This window comes from Pezoporus flaviventris, unplaced genomic scaffold (assembly GCF_033815535.1).
Source record: "Pezoporus flaviventris isolate CSIRO_AGI_PZ_B2104156 unplaced genomic scaffold, CSIRO_AGI_Pfla_v1 ptg000021l, whole genome shotgun sequence".
Lineage (NCBI taxonomy): Eukaryota > Metazoa > Chordata > Aves > Psittaciformes > Psittacidae > Pezoporus > Pezoporus flaviventris.
Window position 1 is genome coordinate 8,222,503 of NW_026892569.1, and position 24,317 is coordinate 8,246,819.

At 37.1% G+C, this 24,317-nt stretch overlaps 1 protein-coding gene and 1 long non-coding RNA gene across 4 annotated transcripts in view; one reads left to right on the forward strand and one right to left on the reverse strand.

Moving 5' to 3' along the window:
* CACNA2D3 (calcium voltage-gated channel auxiliary subunit alpha2delta 3) overlaps positions 1-9,362 on the forward strand; it is a 448,379-nt gene extending 439,017 nt beyond the window's left edge. For all 3 annotated transcript variants that reach the window (XM_061455854.1, XM_061455855.1, XM_061455856.1), the window contains 3 exons: positions 6,995-7,107; positions 7,895-7,977; positions 8,862-9,362. In XM_061455854.1, coding sequence (XP_061311838.1) covers positions 6,995-7,107; positions 7,895-7,977; positions 8,862-8,960 — 295 coding nt within the window. In that variant the 3' untranslated portion in view covers positions 8,961-9,362. The remainder of the gene's footprint in view (positions 1-6,994; positions 7,108-7,894; positions 7,978-8,861) is intronic.
* The window catches only part of LOC133270559 (uncharacterized), a 985,299-nt gene extending 962,711 nt beyond the window's left edge, over positions 1-22,588 (reverse strand). Inside the window, exon 1 of the long non-coding RNA XR_009743826.1 lies at positions 21,701-22,588. This is a non-coding gene — a long non-coding RNA (uncharacterized LOC133270559). The remainder of the gene's footprint in view (positions 1-21,700) is intronic.
* Positions 22,589-24,317: the final 1,729 nt, after the last annotated feature.

Consider the following 24,317-nt stretch of genomic DNA (forward strand, 5'->3'; position numbering starts at 1 on the left):
TAATCTTAATCCAAAATACTCAGACTTCATTAATGCAGGTTGGCACTCAGAAAAATACACTGAAAGGCACAGAGGGAAACTGCTGAATTTACAGATGCTCAAGCAATGAAGCACCCAGTGGGGGCTATCTGAGTTGAGTACCATGGAAATTCAGAGTACTTTTTCACATCTTTGTGCATGTGTTTAGGTTGCCAATTTGAAAATACTGCCCTCAGTTTATTTCTTTTCAAACTACTCACAGTGAAATTCTTCCATGCTTCTTGTGTGGAAGAAAGTATGCTTTGCTCATCTGCATGAGCAAAACAACTGGTAGCTAAAAGATCTTTTCTGTTGCCTCCTAAAAATTATTGATATGATTATGTCTGTGCAGGAGTGACATATGCTAAAGCAACAACGAGCCATTGTTCTAGTCATAATTTGAATGTAAGTCCCACAGTCATCACTGTAGCATCAAACAATAGTAGTAAGTGTTCCTATGGTCATTACAGAAACAAATGAAAAATGCATATATGGATTTATTTTTTTTTCCTCTTGAATCAGGTCGTTAAAACTCCTGAATATGAAATTAAAAATTAAAATATATAGTTTGTAAAATACACCATCTAGACCAATAATTCTTATGAACAAAGGTGTTCTGCACAATAACGCAGTATTTCTGTGCTAAAACAAGAATTAATTTTTAGCGAGAATCACACAGCATTGTTTTTAAACAAATTGAACTGCTTTTAATGTTGGTGCTGTGCTCAAATCACCATCAAATTACAAATATCTTCCATTCTGCAGGATAATGGGAATATATTTTTGTTATAGATCCTACTTATCCTGCAAGAATCTTCAGAATTCCCTGCTGCTTATAATTCATTTTGGTCCCTCAAACTTTTTGCAACCTTTGCTACTATTTGAAGAAAGTAGGAGAAAATTTATCTGAAAATCAGGGATTTCTGGATGCCATCAGGAAGTTTATTTCCATTCTTTGTTTTTGAAACAAGTCACGCAGTTGTGTCACTGGCCACCAGCTAATGGCAGTGTGGCTGTAAGCCAGGAAAAGGAAAAAAATTCAGTGCAATTGGCCAAGAAATGATGGTATTTGGGATCCTCAGTCTGAACTGTGACTGCTTATAAGTAGGCAAAACTTAAGTCTGTTCCGTTTATATCCTGTCCAAAACTTAACATCAGTGAACAAGGAAATGGATTATCTCTCCTGCATTGAAATACAGAGACTAAGCTTCTTAACAGTAATATCGATTTCCTTTAATAGCAGACATAGTCAAACAGTAGAGAGTAAACAATTTAAAGGTTAAGTTTGCTTAGCTGGACAAGACACTTCTCTTGCATGTTTGAAATTGAAATAGCTTAGCTTCGCCTCGTATGAATCCAGCTATGATAGGAAAGTTGAAGCCAGCAGCATTTTGGAGACAAGGTGTTAAGCCTACCACATACAGATTTTTGCACCTTATGATTCAGGTAGTTGTTGTGAAGCAATTATTTGCATTAAGGAAGGAAGTGACTTACAGATGTGTGTGATCTTGTGGTTGGCTGGTAAAACATTTGTCTTACTTTAGGAGATATAGCAGCCTCATGACTATAGCAGCCAGGAAGAAAAAAGGGTCTGGATCTGTCTTGGTACTGCTGTGCCAGCTTTAATCAATGTGGGAGATGCTCCAAAATCCCTAAGGGGGCAGACTTCAGAGGCCCCACAACAAAGCCACCTGCTGCAGCAATTAATATATTAACCTTCTTCCCTCTGTCCCTTTCCCACAGGGCACTGACTCTGCTTGTCCTATCATCACTGCCCTTTCACCCCGTGTTGGAACATCTCCCTCCTTTTCAGGGAGATTTATCCCCCTCCTGATTGCCTTACTAATACTTTACTACCCAGGAGGTTCAGAAGCTGGAAGATGAAGAGAAAGAAGCACACAGTGTGGAAAGAGGACAGTGTAGCAAGGGTAGCGTCAGCTCAGTCCCTATTCATCTACTGCCCTGAGTACATCTAATTACTACTCCTCACAGGAGAAAGTAATTCATGTAATAAGGAAAATAACTGATATTTTTAAAATTAGGTTGTTTTTTTGGTTGCCTCTTTTTGCTTTTGGTGGGGTTTTTTGTTTGTTTGGGTTTTTTTCAAGCATAGTCTGTGAAATAAATTATTATGATAACAAAATGATATACGTTATAAGTGCATTAAAACTTTTATATATACAAGCAAAAGGAAGAGACTCAAATTGAAAAAAAAAACCAACATTTGGATGTAATGTGCTGGCTCTGTTAGAACAGGTGTTGCAGTCTGCACTTAGCTTCAGGCATCACATTTCACTGCGTTCAGGATTCATTTCTCTGCAGGATCACTATTCAGCCATTAAAAAGAGAGAAAGACCCTCCTGCAGAGGATAATTCAGATCACCAAACCCAAGCTTCTGCTCTGAATTATCCTTGACTAGCCTGTGTCTCTGCATGTACTCTGATCAGAGTTGCAGATGGTTACCTTTCTAATGTAAGAACCTGAGTTACATGCACAAAGGCAGATGGTGTACCTGCACTCTAAGAATTGTATTACAGTCCTATCATGATGCTTTCCAGATTCTAGGCAATCTTAAGAAATTAGAAGGAGCCGGTTCTTTGTAGGAAGAGTAATTTAGTTACACTAAAAGTGAGCTTTCTTATCATGCTTTCATAAGCACGACTTCAGCAAATACCATTATGAATGCAGCAGTACTTGAATTCCAAGTCATTTCTTTGGTTTCATTCCACAATGAAAAAATTAATTTTCAATGAACAGGTTAATAAATACTTGCATTTTTGAGCAAGTACTTACTATTTGTAAAACATAAAGCTGGTTTGTTTGGGTTTTTTCCCCCCAAATTAAATTGTGTGATATCTGTGCAGATGTTTTTATGTCAGCCAATATAGAAATAGGTTAGAAAGAAACAGAAAGTGTGTGCAACATGAGAAAAGTGCTGTGTGATGCTCTGACTCAAAATACAGACTTTCTTGCAGAATTACTCTCTGTTCTTGTTCTTTCTTCATTAGCAAAATAGTTTGGCATGACTAGATTTTCTTCCTCCTCCTCTCTTTACCCCTTTCAAGTATTACATTACTTCTTTCCTCACCTTCCCTGCAAAGTGAAGAAGTAGTTTGTGCTCAGGTCTGTTTTAAGCCTCTGAACTTGAACATCAAATAAACCAAACTAGTTCCTTGGTGAATGAGAGATGAAGGAGAAATCATTAATAAGGTTCTTATTGACTCAGTGGCTTCAACATAATAGGAGCCCCAACATTTATTCCACTTTATATAGGGAGACATATGCAAGGCTTTTTCCTGAGTATGACAATACTGGTGTAAAGGAAAAAGGTTCAAATCAAAAGATTTACATTACTTAACACAAGAGAAATTTACCTTTTAAACATGAAATATTTTGTGTATTAAACATAGGCTATTAAGCATACCCTTTCTTTATCTTCTTAAACTAGCAATAAAGGTCAATAAAACCCCTTACTTGTCCTTGAGAGCTGGTGCCCCTATTGCCAGTGACACAAATGACAGTCTAAGCCAGCAGGTGTTCAGAAATACTTATTGTAAAATCAACTTTAGAGAATTCACAGTGGAGCTCACCAAAAAAAAAGGCCGTTTTCATTACTTTGTCAGCAACTTACTTTGTTCCCCAGCGCAGTCTTGGAAGCTGGTTTGCTAGAGGTTTTTCTCCTTGCGACTGAATCATGTCTTACACAATGAAACATTTTGGTGGAATATTTCAGTGTTTGAAAGACTTTGTTCTGACTATGTTTATGCACCTTTTGTTTTCTGTGAATGTTTGGTTCCTGAGACTTACTGGCATGCACATTCACTCAAAATGAATCTGAGAGATGCATGTGCATGTTACCATGGAAACTGAAAGCTGAACCCAAACAGTGGACCTGCTGCTGGGATGATTGTGTGCTTTATCCAGCTTGGGCATGGAACCAGTGCCATGTGAATTATCTGAACAGACACAGAACAACTGCAGCGGTTATGACTGACAGAAACTTCTTTGTCATTGATCTAGTGAGGGTAAAACCACGTTGTGGCTGGAAAATGATCTTACATTACAGCAGCTTAAAGAAGTATAATTTGGTTGTGCACATTCTACTAATAGAAAAGAAAACTTAAATGGACACAAATAGTTTTTTTGCCCCTAGTTATTTGCTCAACTTAATCTCTGTCTTCACTTCTTGATATGTTAATCCCTTCCCTGTGACCTCACAAGTCAATGGCTGGTGAGGACACACGCTTGGCTTTACAACTTCATTTCAAGATTAGATCTGAGAATTGTGAAAGGAAAAATACCCACTGCTTGTGGAAGATAAGATTATTTGGGTTTTTGTGTACCCCTAGTATGGGGGATGAGAAGGAAGTTGTTCCACTTTGCAAGCTACTTCTTAAAATATTATGCACCATAGAAAAAAATCTGCAGTTAGCCAAATGTCGCATCTTTGGTGGCTCTTTAGATGACAGTCACATGCTCTGTGGCAGTCACCATAAGGTTAGATACTTCACAAGAATCTGTAGTAGATAAAGAGATTAGATCTTTAAGAGTATTCACTGTTTGGTAAACTGAACCAGTGTAATTAGGTCTATTGTATAAGTCCTAAAGTAGAAAATTTTTCTTTGACTTAATATATTGCTCTTTGCAGTTCCTTTCATTCATAATTTCCATCAATCCATGCATATACTGCATTCCCCAAATTACCAGGTCTAGCAAAATTTTCTGTACCATTTAACTCCTACAAACCTTTGTAGTTTTTGATATTTTTGTCAGAGAAGCCACATAGTAATCTTTTTCAGTATCATAGGTCTTTAGTGGAAACTCTTCTGGGTTAAAGTGCTTTCTTTTCCCATTTCAGCTAAGTGAAATGATAGGAAAAGCTCCCAATCTTTTTTTACTACACACACTCCCCACACCCTACCCTTACCCCCTCCCCCTCACCCCGTCTTTAGCAAAGCAGTAGCTTATACTGTACAGCCCTTATGGCATCTCAGAGGAGTGGGTGAGAGAAGATACAAAATGGGAAATGTGCCCACCTTTAATGAAGTGGTACCTTTAAGCCTGCCTATATGGTACATGCTTTCTCCCAGGCTTCTGTAATCACCTGGGGGCCACAGAAAGGGGTTAACATAAAAAGACTTGGATTCAGGCAAACTGTAAATGCAACTGAAGAGTGATTATTCCCGTCTCATCAAAAACAGAAATTAATCATTTCACATCCAGTTAATTGTTACAACACGTTATGCTCTTCATGTCCTTTTCTGAGCTAGTTTTAGAGATGCAATAAATAGAAGTTTCAGACTGCACAAAATTCAAATGGTGCCAGTTTCTGGGAATGAAATTAATATTTTTTTTTTTTGATCCTTGAGGGTTTGATTTATTCATAACTCTTTTGAGAAATTCATGCAGTACAATTTTGGTGTTACTGTCTGTTAAAGATTTTCCCTCCTTTCCTTTTGTTGGCCCCATTTCTCCCACACACAAATCCACAAAGCCACAGATGCTCCGTTACAATGATGTCAGTCTTGCTACATGCTCCAGCTGTTTGGTAGGTACATTTATAAAGTTCAGCCTTTTACATTATGCCATAAATGTATATTTCATGTATAAACATAAAGCTAACATATTGCAGATCACTCTAAGTGTAATTTTAATGGAGGTTCAGTAAGTTTAAAAAATACTGAAGAGTGTTTAATCTTTCCGTTGGCAACATATTCATAGTAAGTTTTCCAATTATTTTTTTTTTCTGAAGGTAGGTTTGAATGTTCCCTGCCCCCTCTGCTATTTCATCCTCTGTGATCTTTGGAGAAAGCAGGGAGTTATTTTAGTAAGACAATATGTATTTTAAATAAAGATGTCTGAGGAAAAATATGTTTCGACATCTTTTTGGTGCTTCACCCCTCACTTAATGTTCTGTACATTTACCAGCATACCACACTGAAAAACACCTAATTCCTGGAATTGCCAGATATCAGTGCTATTCGATATGGTAGATAGTCTGTTGATATGACATATAAAATCTGACAGATTGTTTTAACAATTTATCAAGAATTGGGCCTGAGCCTTAAAGCTTTTCTTTGTATTGTGTCCTGAATTTCAAAAGAAAGGCTAAGCAGTGCCTATTTGGCTCTGCCTCCTTCCCCTTTTCTCACTGGTATGTGCTTAAGAGTTCAGCTCATTGTAACTATGTGGATCATTGAATAGTGCCCACAGGATCCTTCGCTGGTCTCCCCTGGGTGCTTTCCTTCTTATAAGCAATGTCTTTATTTCTTGCTGTCCTTTTGAGTTCCCTACTTTGTCTTAATTTGAATGTGATGCTGAGTTATCACCGTATTTGTACCATACAGTCATCATTATTCTAAAATAAATCTCCTCACTTAGGAAGATTTTGAGGCTAAATCTCTGTTTTGTTGGCTCAGTAGTAAAATGACTCTCAAGAGGACTGATGAAAGCTGAGATCTTTCTCAGTAGTTCATGATGCTTCAATCAAGACCCAGAGAGAATAAAGGCCCTAATGTGATCGTAGAGGCTAAAGTTTGGGACCATGAGTCATCACTATGTGGCTGCAGAAGAACCTTCATTAGCTTTGAAAATTGGTTTCATGTATACTTAAAAAAATCCAGTTCATAAATACGTAGAGCAGAGATTCAATATTGAAATCTGAAAAAGGAAAAACTGATAAACTCTGTGGTAATTCACTTGTGTCCCAGTCTCAGCATTAAGATATCAGCAGTATCAGTTCTGTTTCACCCGTGTCCCTTTCAGCATCATGTACATGTCAAAATGGACAACCATTCTGTGAAATAAGGGAAGTATTGCCTTAGATCCTCTACTTTTACAAGGTGTGGTGATACCATATGATATATAAAGCCAGTGTTATTTGTAACTGTAATCCCGGTATCAGCTTAAAACCTAAGAAAACCTGTTGCTCAGAAATACAGATAATGTCACCGTTATTTGATTTCTAATTTTCAGGTCTTTTGTTATCCAGCAAATCCCAAGCAGCAATCTCTTCATGGTGGTAGTAGATAACGAATGCTTCTGTGATTCTGTCCCACCAATTACCATGGCACCTATAGAAATAAGGTATATCCTTTTTACTTGCAAAGTTGTCAGAAAGATATTCAAGATGCAAATATTGAAAAAATTCTTACTACATAAAACTTGCATTACATGACTTAATAAATAACGCATCATTACCCACTATAAAGTGGTTGAGTGTTTGAAATTAAGCTAGATGAGACTATATTCTTACTTATTTTCAAGAAGAATTCACTTTTTTTTTTTTTGAACACCCAATACAAATTAAGCAAACACAATTATGGGCATCTTTAAGCATCATAAAGTCATGGTCATCTTTAGGTAGCTGAACAAATTAGTATAAGTATGTAATTTCCTTATAAAAAATGGAGCTCCTGATATTGGGACTTCTAAAAGTCTTTACGGTCTAGATATTTTTTTTATTTCAGGGTTGGACTGGAGTATTGAAAGTATTTTGGTAACCTGCTTCGAAAAATATAGATAGGTAGCAAATAAATCCATCACTTGATTTTTAGTCGCCCTACTTTTTTATTTTGTGCTGTTCTGTAGGATTTGTTTTCTCATATAAGTTGGAATTTATCAAAAGTAGCTTACAGTGTGCTTTTATTTTAGACTACTTACGGAAAGACAGGTTAGCAAGGTAAATACAAATCATACTCTCTAAACTGTGAATCACTGAGGAGAAAGCGCTAGAATTACCTTTTTCTTGTGTTGACCACGCATATCACTTTGGATTTTTGATTGAGAGAGGAAGTAGCTGAAAGACTATGTTCATTTCAAAATACTCCCATAAAAATGCAATGCTCAAAACATCTGTCCTTAACTACCTTGTACATAATGAATCCCTTAAATGTGAACGCTTGAAATCTCAGAAGATAAGAAGGCGCCCAGAGTCCTGTCATGGATTTCATCCTGAAGTAAGTTCCTATCTATTCTTCCTTTGTTTTGGACTCTGATAGATGTTTTATTTCTCTAAAAGAAAAAAAAGAAAAAAAAAAGAGAAAAAAGAAAAGCTACCTTCTAAGATGAAACATCAAGAAATATTCTGAACACTCAGAACACAGTAGGAAAGGGAAGTGGGTGACTTTTTAAGTGATGCATATCTTTTGAATACTCCTGTAGGCAATGTGTTGATTTACTGCTTTTATAGACTATTTTGTATCATGTAAGAGAATGTGGTAGGATGTGAGCATGAACTGGCAGCCAGGAATATCTGAGAATTTCTGTGGCTCAAGCACAGACCACAGTATTCCTCATTAGAGATGGTTGCTAACTTTGTACTGATAAAGATTTTTTCAGTAACTAGCTTTTGTATTTCAACTGTCATTATATTTACACATATTGCTTGGGAGAGATCATTACTGCTCTGTTCTGCATAGTAGTCTTATTTGTATAGGGGCAAAAATATTTGGTAGGGACTGGGACATGATTACAGTGGATTGTACAGTGTATGTTCATAGACATCTATTTGGCTCTGGAGTAACTTCTATGAATTCAATGGTGTAATGCAATGTAGAATGAGACCTAAAGTATGGCATGGAGGAGATATTGCATGCCTGTTGATCATGCTTATTTTCAGTCTACAGTATAAAGTTGTTCAAATGAAAGTCTGTACCTGTATTAATTCCTGAGTATATTTAGTTCATGGGTTTTGTTGTTTGAACCTGTGCTACATAGACAGAAGAGGATAAGAATGATCATGTGTATCTTAATTGAGTGTATTTATTTCCCTCTTTTTTGTGTGTGTTTTTTTGTCGTTTTGCTTTGGTTTGTTTTGTTTGTTTTTGTTGTTGTTTTTTAGGAAAATGCAAGAGAATGTGGTGGTGTCTCAGGCCTTACTGCTAAACCTCCTCTTGTTGCTTTTGTTGTTCTTCTGCTGTTGACGATTTTCTCAAGGTGACATTGACTGATGTGTTCAATTGGCATGCTAATACATGGACAAACTGTGAACTGGGAAATGGTGCAACATAAAGGACGTGAAATATAGTCAGAGCATCAGCATTTCATGATTTTAAACTGTTGGTGATATAAATTCTTAAAAATATGTTGAAAAGAGATTTATCTTTTTACTTTGCAAGTCATGCAGATGTGAATTTGGCATATGGTAGTCATGATTTATCAAAAAGGACTCGGTAGATAGAGGTGACCATTGCTTTGTCCCATTGAAAATAATTTAAAACTGTGTACTTTTTTCAATAAAGTATATTAAAATCACAGTTTCAGAGTGTATTTTAAGTATGATAATGTATTTGTTCTATTAATTAATGATGAGAAGAGAATAAAATAAATGGAAGATGCTTTATTATGCTTTAAACCTATTTCTGAAAAGATTAAGAGGAAAATGTGGAGTTATATTTTTAGAATAAAGTAGAAGAACTTTTATTAACTAGTCAAAGAACCACATGTGCATGTATGAAGCTAAGCAGGTAATATGCTGTGCTGAATTATAGTGAAGGTTTGTTTTCTGTAAATATCTCAGTCACATTTAGAGAGTGAGCCAAAGCCTGATTAAAGCCTTTTGCCTAACTTGGTCAAGCTTTAGATCAAATAGGTTGATTTGGTTGCAGATGGCAAAATTAAATACTTTTCATCTGTTACAATTTGTGGGAAGATATGTAAAATAAGCTCTATAAAAGGATGATGCTTTTCTGTTAGTGTTCTGCCCTACAGACATCATGTCAGCCGGGAGAAGCTCATTATTAGGAAATTTATAAGCAGACAAAGTTTGACTTGCAACACATCTGTGTCAGTAGAACTCATGGCTTTCACTGAGAATTCATTGAAGCTCACCCTGAGTGAGCAAAGATCGAGACCAGTATTTTTTTTTTTTGTTCTAGGCCTTACATTCTTCTTTGTAAGGGAAATGAGAATATAAAATTAGATTTTTTTTGAGTCTTTTAAAACCCTTTCCATAGAAGGATATTTATCCTTCACCTTGTATGATGAGTATATACCTCTTGTAATTGTTAGCAATGTCTGTTGTGGATATGTTTTATGAAGATCTTGATCTTTGAAGTATGTTAATCCTTCAGTTTATCTTTGCCATTTTATATGAAGTAGCGTGCTATCAAGTGAATATAATGTACTTCTAACAATATCATACATTAGATGCAAAATAAAATGCCACTATTCTAAATCTGGTGCTTGAAGATTGAAGTTTCCTGATTGGGAGTAAGTATGATTTTAGCATTAGATAAATGCTAAGCAGATTTACTGTGTGTCTGTAAGTGAGAATAGGGAGCTAAGACAGCTAAGGGTCTTTGTTTTAAGGAATACTATCCAGCTTGTAAGAGGAAGAACTAGTAAAATAAGATTTCCACTTCAATGCTTTAGCAGGTTCAAATGCACACTGGTACTTCCTCTGGTTCTGAAACCATAAAGAATTTTGTCTGGACTCATAATTTTCATTTCCTCATCTTTTTTTGGTTAGGAATGCTTTTCTACAGACTTCTCTGTCCATCCTTGTTGGTCTCAAAATCACTCACTATGGGAATAATTTTCAAGCTGACATACAGCCGATCTGTTGTCCTAGCGACATGCTCTGTTTACTAAGCTAATTGGGAATTCAAGGCATTTTCTACACTTGGAGCGACACAGATATCCTGCAGTTCTTTGCTTGGTTTTGCTCTAAGCATCATTCCCCCTTACCCTCTACCATTCTTCCCAAAATTAATCTCAATACTTTATTTATAATGTATTTTAGTTTCTGATTTTCCTTCTGATTTTCCAGAATCAGCAACAGTATAGACTTATAATGATTTTGTATGTCTGGTGCTTGTTCTTTCTCAATGCAATTGAAATGGGAAATGTTTATAAACCAATAGAGTCCAGGTGATTTTTCCTTTTATTAGAAGTTGAAAAGAAAAATCTTTCTCATTAGAGCCATTGAAAAGCTCTGCATACAAATGCCTGCACTGTCTGATGTATAAATTATCATTGCTCTTGCAAAGAAAAGAAATACATTAAAGGAAAAAATTTATTTCTACTGAACCAAGATTAAAATGTCTAATAATAATTCATCGTTAATTTTGGAAAGGGGTGAACAGTTCTGTAATTAGAAAGGAGCCAGGGAGTAACAACAGCGATTAAAATATGACAGTCTAAATTAATATTGTGAAAGAGATTGAAATGTGGATATGTAAATGAATATTGCTCAGAGAAATGTGACAGTTCATTTTCATACATTAAGACAAAGTTTTAAAGGCAGAATGTGCTGGTGTACATAAACAAGTTACTATGTAAAACAGAATAGTCCAAATAAGTTGCTAAGTGTAAAAACACTTATGAGTCACTATTTTTTGCTAATTAAGAAGTCTATTTAATTTTCTATTTATTCCTTTCGAAGTTTTTGATGCAATGTGAATTTAGGTATGTAAAGCCAGCAGTTTAGGAGAAATAGAGATGTTGCCTTGGGTTCATATTTATGGATCTTTGCCTGAACAGGTTCTCCTATTCAGTTGAGTGTATTCAGTCACTAACATTTGTGTGGCTTTTTCTCAGTTTCAAACATCAGTCATGAGTGCATGTGATAGATCAACAGTATGCCAGTGATAATGCTGTCAGATCTCTTTGAATTGATTTATTTGAACCAATTGGCTGCATCTACACTGGTTATGTGAGTCTGTCTGGAAACATTTCTTGGCACTGAGGCCAACTAAGTGGCGTGTGTATATGCTAGTAAGATTTCTTGGTCTTCAAAACGGAGTAGCTGCAATGCAGTCGACATCCAAACACAGAAACAATGATTATGAGTTTTATGGGACAGAGCTAGCTGACACAGGCTGAAAGCATGCCAAGGACTGTTCGAAAGTTTTACAGAAAATCTGATCTCATTCTAATGCATTGGAATGTTCCTGACTGCTGTTAAGTTTACCAGTCTGTGTGTCATCATTAGCTCTGTAACACTGAGAAGGAATTAAATTTCGTAACCTTACTAGTGCTACTCTCTGAAATTCTGAAAATATCATGCAAGCTCTGATCCAAAATCCGATGTAATCAATACCAAAACACGGATGTATACGAATGCATACATACAGCTGCATATATGTAAATGATACGTACTTTTAATAAACAGCAAATTCAGACACCATCTATATTTTTTATTTCCTTGAACCTGAGGTCAAGTCCAGGGAGAACCAGCACAACTGTAAAATCTGTTTCTATGCAGCAAGAGGTATTGCTGAAAGTTTCGGCTTCCTGGTTTTGCTTTTGTGGAGGCTTTGTTTTGTTTTGGTTTGGGTTTTTTTTTCACTTTGTTAATGGCATTGATTTTCAACTTATTAGCCCCATCTGCTGCCTCTTCCTTTAATCTTAATACAGCAAAAGTTGTCTGGGGGAGCAGGACTGGCCACGGACACACCATTTTTAGTAGCTTTGTGTGGGAAAACTATCTGCCCATAACTGTCAATGCTGCAAACAGTCCTTTAAAATCCTGTAAGCCAGAAAGCCTCAGGCAGGTTTCTGCAGCTGTGCTATCTCCTCTCATTGTTTTTTGTGACACTGGGACTGCCTGACCCACTACATTTTGCTGCCAGGGCCAATTCTGCAATATATATCCTAGGTGAAACAGGTGGTTGCCTAAGGCAAGAAGATATTAAAAGCAGCCGTGTTTGTTTCATTGCCTAAATAGCTCCAAGAGACTGATTCAGTTTTTTTCTGATCTCAAGAACCCCCAGAACAAGGCACTGGTCCTTTGGGTTCAAAAGGCAAGTTAGAGGTTTGGCTCAAAACATCCGTGGCTAGAAGATGCCAGTTATTTCCATTTGTTTTGTGAGCCCTTTTATGGCCTCCAAGGGCTTTTGCATCTTGGGACTTTCCAACTCATGCAACTTTAATGTAAAAAGGCATTTGCAGTTGGAAAGTTTCTGCAGAATGGTGCATCAGTGTCTTTCAACTCTAGAAAGTATTGTTTATTTAATTTTCCTACTTGATTATTCTTTTCCCTGTGCTAAGATACTTCCATTAGCATGATTTTTTTCTTCTTGTCCAAGTTCTTCCCCATGGTTAGAAAGGTTTCAAGTTCGTATTTAGCTGACTTGCTATTTATCTGTTTTACAAAGATGTACTCATTCTGACAGGTCCAGCTCCCATTTATCTACTGAGAGAGATGTGGTTCCCATATACAACATCTTCAGAAGATCTCACTGGAATTTATCCCAATCCAGTCTGAAGGCAATTTTCTTCTGTCTCGTCTTTAGCCTTTAGCCATTAGGGTCAGATCATATTTCTTCCAATGGAATAATATTCTAGCTATAGTTCCTTGGGAGAATTTACCTCATTTTCAAGATTCAGTCCTATGTTTCTTCCTAAGAATACTTTTGGACATGGATGCTATAAGTTGGATATACAAAGTCATAGTGTATTCTTGCGATGGTCTGAGTAGAAGGATATGCTTCCAACTCTTTCAGACTTTTTTTTCCTTCTTCTTGTTATATTGGTCAGCAAAGCCAATGTTATTTTATTTTTTGCAATTCCACTAGAAATTATTTTAAAAGTCCGCAGTTCTGTCCACCAGATGCTTTGAAGAATTTCAAAGGACATTGCTAATCTAGGAAGAAGCCATTGAGTTTCGTTGCATTAGAGTTAGAACAAGAGGCATTTTTGTGTTAGTGTTAATTTAGGTGCAGGTTAAAAATAGTAATAATAATATAAAAAAGCTATACTACCCTTCAGTAACCAATATTAACAAAATGTATGCAATATATTTTAAAATATTTTTTAAATGCCAAATGGCTGCTCAATGATCAGTTTTATGAACACGAAACTTCGTTTTCAGAGCTAGATCTAATTCCAACTGAAATGAGGATAAACAAGGCACGCTCTTTCATTGTGAAAGCACTGCGTTCCCATGCGTGGATATGTTAAATATCTAATTACTGAAGGTTCCTTTAGTTCTGTAATTTAAAAAGAAAACTGCTCTTTCTTAAACAGAAAAAAAATCATTACAGAGTTATAATTATTTTCTCCAAAGTCTGACAGTGGCCTTACTTAAAAGTAGCCAGTATGTGAATTGGTACAGCCAACCAAGAGATGAGGTGCTAACACCTTAAGAAGACAATTTTCATTTCAACAGTTTTACAGATTTGATTGCTCATCAATGTGGCAGAAATAACCAATTAATTGTGTTTATGTCAAGATAGCCTCTAACACCTCACAAGGTGTCAAATCTCACATTTGTTCTCTGCTCTGCTGCAAACTGAGCAGCATATGGGGTATGTGCCTGCAGAGAGAGTTGTAGGTAGGTAATTCACCCCAAATTGACAAAATAGTATTAAAAAAAATTAATACAGTATTAAGTGACACAAAAACAACTGTATTCCCTGTGATATTTTCATTTATTAACTGAAAGTCTTTTGTTATCTTTATGTTAAATGGAATCGAGCCTGAATTTGCAGTTTATCATGTCAAAGTGCTGCAAAATCCAAGATGCTTGTTGAAGAGTTGAGCTCTAGTTCATTCAGGTAGTGCAGACTTTGGTTATCTCACTTGAATTCTTTTATCAAAAGGTTATAAGGAGTTGACAGCTAGTAGGGCCTCTGTAAGATCAAACTTGAAAGATGGCTTTTTTGTTCCAGATGTGTTCTTGAACTGTACTTATATGTGTTTAAAGCAGCCTTGTAAGAAAAGGTTACACTTGACAATTCTAAGTCAAATTTGAACCTTAATACCAGAAGTTCAAGTGGTTAATTTTGGGTTTGTTTGACTATGTTAGGATTTAGTTTGCAGCTTTAACACACTGAGTATTTCACTTCCAGGAGAAAGGGAAGATCAGATTTCAGTTCATAGCAAGAAGTGTTTTAAATAAACTATTTAAATGTCTTAGGAAGAGTGCTAAATGTTTAATATAGAAAGCTAGTTGGGACTAGTTGGGATAGCTGAGCTAATCGAGAATGCTTTTGGCAGGCATGCAAATGTGCAGATGGCTCCTGAGACAGGAAATAAAGAATTGTTTTGTGTCATTTCTTTGTTAGTATTTTGGCACTGGTCAGTTGGTTTTAGCTGGAAAATGAAAGATTATTTTTCATTTGCCCATGTTGTTTGTGGGGAAAAAATAGATAGAATTAATTTGTAACCAGCCAGCTGCATTCCTGGATCACTGTCTCTGAGACTTTACTGTGATATGTGCAATAGTTAAGATATAATTCCAAGTTCCTGGCAATATTTTATTATCCGTTATAGTTAATAAAGCTGTTTAGGTACATCTGTTTCATGTCTACAGATGTGAGTGAAATATTTAGGGAAAAAATAATCTACTTGCATTGCTAGTTTCTAAGCATAAAAAAACAAAACAGAGCCACAATTAATTTGCAATTTCATTATCTCTAACATATTCAAAAGAACAAGACACAAAACCTAGGGATAATGGAGACTTGTGATTTCCATTCATCAGGTCTTTGTGGGTTTCAGAAGGGCATTTTGTTTTAAAGCAGACATTTTTGCTGCTTTTTTTTCTTCAGTGTTTCAAAGTCCAAATCCAGATAACTTCAAGAACTCCCAGGAAATCTCTTCTCTGGAGTAATGGTGAACAAAGACTATTTTGACTTCAGCTTAAACCCTGAAGTTAATGTGATACACTTAAATTCATACAAGTATGGACTCAATACGGAATATATCGTTACTATCCTTAAGGTCTACTAGTAATGATAAAAGCAGAGATCTCTGTAGGAAAATAAATATTCTGTGAGATACGAAGGTCAAGAATTGTTATTTTCCACTGATAAAACTTTCTTGGCAAAAAAAACCTCCTGATTTTATTTAAAAGAAAAAAACTTTAAAAACTTGGGTTTATGAGAACTTAGAGAGGCAGTGCTTAAGTCCGTTTTTTAACCATGAAATCCTTTTGACATATGGCAGTCATTATGTATTTGCATTTGTCTATCTTGAAAGGTTTTTTTCTAATAGAAGATACACATTTAACATATTTTTCAATAAACACATGAAAACTTCTTAACGGTAAACAATGATCTTAAACAGCCTTGCCAAGCATGTAAATGATCTACAACTCCTAATGCACCAAAGATTGTTGCATATTTTCAGCTCTGCATTTGGGACCTCTAGGCAATGCTGTTTCAGATTAGGACACACCATGAATTTCTTAACTGCTTTATTTGATAGAAGAAGGCTTTATCCTTCAGATATTCATGGCAGAAAACCTGGAAATTTGTCCTGCCCATTCCTTTCCAAATACAGCAACCCTATCTTCATTAGTATCTGACAGATTTAAGATTAGTGGAGAATATACTAATGCAAAAAAAATTAAAGACTCTATCAGAAAAATAAACAGAAAAAAACCTTTGAGCTTTAGACTGCTTTCCCTGCCCATTCAGCTATTGCCTCAGTCTTGTGCAAGAAGAAAAATCCCCTGTTACATGTCTGGCATAGAAAGGAAATATTATGGCCTTTTGAAAGCGAAGAAAGAAACATTTTTCCTTCTGCTGTAGCAGTCAGTAGAAGTACCCAAGCAATGTTCTTGGAAATATTCTTGCTTTCACATAGACCTACTGATAAAACTACCTATGAACAGGTAAGGCCTATTAGATTCAGCTTGTTTAGGTGTTAATCCAAGAATGAGCGCAAACCAGAACAAGTGAGATTCAAAGCTGAAGCAATTGAAGACAATGGAACAGAGGAGGGAACTTGGCTTGGAGTAAATTCTGAAAAATAGCAAAACAAAAAGACAAGCTACCCGCTGAGCTAGGTTTGGTCTTGTTTCAGCAGAGGGTTCTTAAACTGTTTTCCCTTATTGTCCTGATTTTACGGTTTGGGAGATGTAAATGCACGAAGCTCAGGATGTGAATCCCTTGAGATTTTACATTTCTATTTCAGTCGGGAAGTGGAAGTAGTCTATCGCTTGACCTGACTGGGCTGTAAATACTTTGCCCCAGAAATGTTACGTCAATCAAATCAGGAATTAAAATGGAGAAGCCTAGTCATTCAGCCAGTTGTGTGGAAATGATGTGAAGATACGGTCCCAAAGAATTTTACCTGTTACCTTCATATGCAGCCTATTAAACTACGCTGTCCTGAGACAAGGTAGGCTGATCATTAAAATTGCCACTGAATAAGAAATCAAGTGAAAAATATCTCCTGCAAATGCTACTAGACTCTTATCAATTTTTTAATAGAAATAGCAGGGATATAGGCACAGGTATATTTCACATATCTTTAGTGAAATTTAGCTTGGAGCATATAAAGTCCTTCATGTGAAATATCTGTTAAGATCAATGCTTTAAATATAGAAGCTGATTTGAAAAATAATTCTTAACGTATGTTGTGTTCATCATGCTTATCAGAAGTTCAATTTTCTCTCAAAAAAGGGAAATCTTGAATGGTGCCTATAAGACCTGAAGTGTAATATCCTGAAAAGACTACTTGATAGAAGAAAAGAGTATTAAGTTATTCTTAAAGCCTTAATATAGCTAAATAACCATGTAACATTGCAAAGTACTCCCAACAAGCCTCTGGGCCCATTTGCTTTGAAACTTCTAGAAACATGAATTTCTATTACCTGCTCTGTCTTCTGGAAGAGGTTTTCATATCATATAAATGAAAAAGCAGGTGCTTATCAAACAGACAACACACATCAGTAGATCATGTTTTGCTTTTTTTTTTTTTTTCTAATAGCCAAATAATGACTGAGGAAACACAGTCACAGCATTCATGAAGAAGAAAAGAGAGAGCAAATGGATATAAAATTGACCTATCATTTTTTGTTCCAGTCTTTGGAGACTGCTGTACTCCACATCTGTTTCTTCTCCATAGTTTTATCATGATGGATCTTTTCTGCTGTAGCTTATAGGGCTCTAGGTCCTTTTAAATTCTTCCATTTTGTGTTTCTATTCCTACTTATTTTTTTTTCATGAGTTCTGAAAAAAATCCTAAAACACCCAGCAAACCACCAAACCCTAGCATCAGATCAAAAAGATGAAGAGCTCAATTAATATTTTTTGAGTTTTACATATAGCCTGCTACCATTAGAACCAGAAAGATTGGTTTCAAAGTACTATTAGGGGATGTGTGAGTATGTATATATATGTATGTATAATTGTATACATTATAGTTCTGGAAAAAAGTTACGTTGTAAAGAGCATTATGTTACTTGCACAGATACTGATAAGCAGCATGTCATCCTAGAACGTCCTCACTTTCTGGTTCTGATTACACCCTCTTAACCTAGTCTATACCTACGCACTGGAGTGCAATAATTCATGGAATATTATGGGCCATGTATATTTCAAGCTGGCTTCTCAAGTGACAGCATAACTCTTTCACAATCTTCTGGTCCAGTCTTCAACAGAGAATGTAAATCCTTGTCTCCTTTCCCTCCCCAGTGAATTTGAAGAGTGAGGCAATGTTCCCTCTATCCATGCACTGCACAAAAAAGCTCCCTACATTTCTTTCCATCTGTCCTCCCTCGTGGACTGCCTCTAAAGTGTCTAATGTATGGGCTGTGGGGAAAAGATTAGAAAAGAACATCTATTGAGAAGCCTCAGATGAGTATTTTTTCCAGCTCTGTTTGCTTTCGCTTAATATTTTTCGAGGAATTGTTGGAGAGAATTAGATTCAGTTCCTATTTATTCATTCACATAATGTGGTTTTTAGCACTTGTGCTCCACTTGAAGTGGCTTTGCAGGGCCATTTACAGGTAATTGAATTCCACAGTGCACTTTAAAATTATGTTCTTAAATGCAGTACAGAGTATAGTGCTTTAAGATTTACCTGTAAATTCATCTTTCCTTTAGTTTCAGGGAAAGAAAAGACGCCAGATTTATCTTGAGGCTTGACTGTAACAAAAAGCTATTTTTCCTTCTGTTTCCACTGAGTTTGCTGGAAGCTGTATCAGAAAGGAGCAATGACACCTATTTACAGCAATTTCAGCCAGAAAAAATAAGCGTATATGGTCTTGATTCTGTATTCTACTGCAAGCAGTGGGTGTTTGAGGTGGGCACTGACAAATGGAATCTCACTGTTTCTGGGCTTCTGCAACTTACATTTTGGTTTTCTTAGCAGAGTTTTTACTTATCTGTTAGCCTCCTGGCTCTTAAGACCTGCTGGTTCAAGCTCACTCCTGTGCTAACTTCTTCAATTGCAGTGAATTTAGCTTCTTCATTAGCACAATTGCAAGAAGAATTGCTGTTTTATCTATAGTGCTTCTGTGTTTTCCCCCTTTTACCTATAAAGTTCTCAGAAAATGACTATTCTTATAAGGATTGGAAACCATGATTATTTTTTTTATTCAGTTGTCTCAGGTTAATATATGACCTTTTACCTTTACTGAGGAATTTCCCCATATGTCTGCTCGAAGAATTTCCTTGGATGATTCTCTGTGGATTTCATTCCATGTTTTGTGGAAGTGAATTATGATTGGATTAGAAAGGCGTAAATCTTCCTGAGTTTTCAGGAGATGATTTCCTGGATTTCCAAAGTTAGCCATATGTCATTCTATCTTCACCAATGCCATGGGCTCTGTATCCCTGTTCCAGGTGGAATTGGTTTCTGTGGAGTTCTTAAACTTTAGCAATCATAAGCAACTGAGACCATGCAAATATAAGCAAAGGGTTTTTGAACAGAATTGTTAAAGAGATTCAGAAAGCCTACTGCTGAGAAAAGAGTCTAGCTAATTTTCTGTCTGTAGAAGACAGCCCTCTACCAGGTGAGATCTATTTGATTCAATGGGATAAGGAGAAACAAAGAGTTAAAGCTGTCTAATTGACAGCAAATGATACTATTTTCTTTTTTCTCTGTCTTGCAAAGAGCTTATGAAGCATTGCATGTTGCTAGTATTAAATGGTTTGTTATGAAGAGAAATGTGTATTCTTCAGAATACTCTTAGAATTATTATTACAATTATTTTTTATTATTTTTCTGTTGAGATAATGGATACTAATGGATACTAAATGGATAATAATGGAATAAATGGATAATAATTGAATAAATGGATAATAGGAAATAATGGATAATGCTAAGTGAAATGTTAGTTTAAACATGTTTCTTTAAAAATTTGAATTCATTTTCTCATTTTTTTCAATATTCCATGAACGCAAAAAGATTCCAGTTTCTGTGCACAGCTGTCAGTATGTAGAGTAACATTAATTGCATGGAGTGCCATATCTGTACATAAGAATTTAACATGTCAGGAAATTATTAGTGAAAGAAACAAATAATAGAGATGCCACATACACACTGTAGATGCTTCTTTGCTTCCTAATTAGAGGAAGTAGAATATTAAAACTGACTCCTATGTACATCATATAAGCTTATATTTTTGCATGAGGGTCTTTTAAGGAGCACTGAGCAGCCGGCATGCTTTCCTGCTCTGATCCAGTGTATCAGATATTACAAGGGCTACTATTTCACTAAGAATTGAGTAGAATCCTTGATCAATTCTGCTTATTGATTGCCAGCACTTTCCACAAGTATAATTGCCAAGTCAAAGTATTTGTAGCTGGTGCTTCCTGTATTACCTACTGTAATTTCAAATATTATCTCCACTGCCAGTCCTCATCCCCTGCTGCACAGTTTCAGCCAGTGCTGATGGGCACTTCCTTCCTGAGGAGATGGTCATGTGCGACTCCACAGGCTTCCTTCTGCTTTCTCGTCCTCTCAACGTACATGACTGTGCTAGGAAGGATTTTCTGCAGGGGAACATTTGCTTGCTTGGTTATACTCGTATAATTATACCAGGTGTAATTACACCAGCCTGGCCAGTATAAGTCCTCCTTTGGATATATATAGTATGGAATAAAGATATCTTTTTCTCCTGAAAGAGCTTTCAAAGTGACATAAGCTAAACCAGAGGTAAGCACTCATAGTCCATGTATGAATGTTCAAATAGAAAGTTATATTTATATCCCAATTCTAACAGTTATAATTAAGCCACTGTAACTATGCTGGTAAATTTCCCAGTGTAGAGAAGCCCTTAATTAGGAGGTAGGGTCTGAAAGGTTTTCAGTTGGCTAATGCCACCCAGCTTTAAAACAACACCATGTCCAATTTAGCCAGCAGCATTTTGTGCCTAGTTCTGAGTGGGGTAAGTCTGAGGTCAGAGGGGGACCTTTACAGGGTGTTCCTAATATATCTGAAGGTATAGATGTAGAGTCTGGGGGGGGGGGGGGGGGGCTTGGGAGTGGGAAGAGGTGATGTGGCCAGTGTGGTGTTTCCGACCTTTCTTAAGGATGCTTGGTCAGGATTCTTCTTTGGGTCAGGTTTGTGCCCGGCAAAGAGTTTAACTGTTTCTTTCTGACGTGGTCCAGGAGCCTTTGCCACTTCCAGGTAAGGCAGCTGCAGTGCACATTTGATTAAACCGTAGCTCCAGAAAAGTAGATTGATAAAGAACAGTGTCACCTACTTAATAGCTGATGTTGCAATAGCTCAGGGTTCTGCTGCTTTGTCATCTACAGGTATTAGCTTCCATACTGAATTTAATACACTAGTTTTGATTTAAAAAACTCCAAACTAGCTTTTCTATAGCTTTGGACTATAGACTTATAGAATCATAGAATAGTTAAGGTTGGAAAGGACCTTAAGATCATCAAGTTTCAACTCCCCTGCCATGGGCAGGGACACCTCATACTAAACCATGCTACCCAAGGCTCTGTCCAACCTGGCCTTGAACACCGCCAGGGATGGAGCATTTACAACTTCCCTGGGCAACCCATTCCAGTGCCTCACCACCCTTACAGTAAAGAACTTCTTCCTTATATCCAATCTAAACTTCCCCTGTTTAAGTTTTAACCCGTTACCCCTTGTCCTATCACTACAGTCCCTAATGAAGAGTCCATTCCCAGCATCCCTAGAGGCCCCCCTTCAGATCCTGGAAGGCTGCTATGACGTCTCCACGCAGCCTTCTCTTCTCCAGGCTGAAAAGCCCCAACTTTCTCAGCCTGTCTTCATACGGGAGGTGCTCCAGTCCCCTGATCATCCTCGTGGCCTCCTCTGGACTTGTTCCAACAGTTCCATGTCCTTTTCATGTTGAGGACACCAGAACTGCACACAATACTGCAAGTGAGGTCTCACAAGAGCAGAGTAAAGGGCAGGATCACCTCCTTCGACCTGCTGGTCACACTCCTTTTGATGCAGCCCAGGATACGGTTGGCTTTCTGGGCTGCAAGCGCTCACTGAAGCCGGCTCATGTTCATTTTCTCATCAACCAACACCCCCAAGTCCTTCTCCTTGGGCTGCTCTGAATCTCTTCTCTGCCCAACCTGTAGCTGTGCCTGGGATTGCTCTGACCCAGGTGTAGGACCTTGCACTTGTCATGGTTAAACTTCATGAGGTTGGCATCAGCCCACCTCACAAGCGTGTCAAGGTCCCTCTGGATGGCATTCCTTCCCTCCAGGGTATCAACCGAACCACACAGCTTGGTGTCATCAGCAAACTTGCTGAGGGCGCACTCAGTCCCACTGTCCATGTCAGCGACAAAGACGTGGAACAAGACCGGTCCCAACACCAATCCCTGAGAGACACCACTCGTTACTGGTCTCCAGCTGGACATTGAGCCATTGACCACAACTCTTTGTGTGCAGCCATCCAGCCAGTTCTTTATCCACCGAGTGGTCCATGCATCAAATTTATGTCTCTCCAATTTAGAGACAAGGATGTCATGTGGGACAGTGTCGAATGCTTTGCACAATTCTTTCCAGTGCAATAATGTTATAGTTCAAATGAGCAAAGGCATCTCCTCTAACTCTGAAGAGTAGAGGCAGGTGCCTATAAATCCCTTGTTAATATCATCCCTTTCTAGAAAAGCCTCAGTGTGCTGATACATCTTCAAGACATTTTGCAAAATACATCCTTTTCTATGAACTTCAGAGCTTATGTGTTGTGATGGAAATTGGAGCTCTGTAAGGGATGTGGTGGGGGAGTTTTGCACAAGCTTAATCCCGGGTTGTTAAGGAAGGACATGAATATTTCCATCTTGTCTGCATAGTTCAAAAGGTACAGAAATATTTTGGGTTAAGTGCTCATTCTTTGTGACAATTTCTGTAAATATTTAAGCATATACTGTCACATGCACTGATAACCTTTCACCTCAGAATTAGTTATATTTTAGTTGTAGGTGGAATAGTTTAAGTAAACTGTGTATACAAATTATATACCCTTGGAGAGCTAGCTGTTTGGGGAAATACCTTTTGATTTATATTTTTTTATTGTAACAAATTAATCTGAGTTCAGGAACAAGCATTGTACGAAGCATGGAAAAATTGCTAGAGAACTTGTATGATTTTAGATCTCTAGCCCTCATTTTATAATATTAGATTTTGGCCACTGAAAATAATGTATAATATCAGTAGAGATTTGCAGTTGTCCGAAAAGACAGACTGAAAAAAAAAGAAAAAGAGGAATAAATCCTCTACATTGTTGAACCCATTCAGAAGGGAAGGACTTCTAATCACATTTCAGCTTGTGCTGCAGATAGTGAGTAACTGGGGGGGAAATCAGATAAAAACTGTAGCGTTTGCAGACAAAATCTACAGCTCATAAATCAGGTGCACATCTTTTGCAGATTCAGAGTTGAATGGGTGAATTGCAGAGATTGATGCTAATGCTTTAATTCAACGCTCTCTTGCTTTTCCCAATAATGCTTGAAATGAGAAATGTCTGGTAGTTGACAATCAGAATCTGAGTAGCAGTTCTGCAATGAGAACAGAATATTTCCCCTGCTGTCAGAATTGTGTGTGATGCACAGCGGTGTTCTGCAGGGAACAATGCAGTTGATTTCATCCTCCAGCAACAAGTTTAGTTACTTTGTCATACATCCGTCTTTCCTCACTTTATTGGGGGGGTCTAATTCTAACTGCTTTTGCATAGGGAAACCTGCAGTTGAAGGCAGGAAATATTTGGCTGCTGTGAGGCTGTCACGGAGTTAGTCTGATAGCTTTGTGAAGTGCTTCAGGATCCTTTGGGATGACATGTGCTATATAACTTCCAATTATTATGTTTTAAACTGTTAATTTAAAAATGCCTGCTTAAGTTTTTGGCACAGAGAGGCAGGACTTCTTGACTCAAAGTTGGAGGCATATGTAAAAGCAACAGTGAGTGGCTTTAATGAAGTTGTCCCTAGGCTCTATATTTTGAAGCACTTCTTGGAGAAGTGTGTGCTGCCAGGCTGTTTTTTCCCAAGCTCTTACAGCTCTAGTAATATGGTTTGAAATGAAAATAAAATACAGAAGCTTAGTTAACTTATGCCACTTCCTTAGGTGTGTTTAACACACAGGCTGACTCATGAACTTATTTGGTCATTTTGATGATTGGCCAA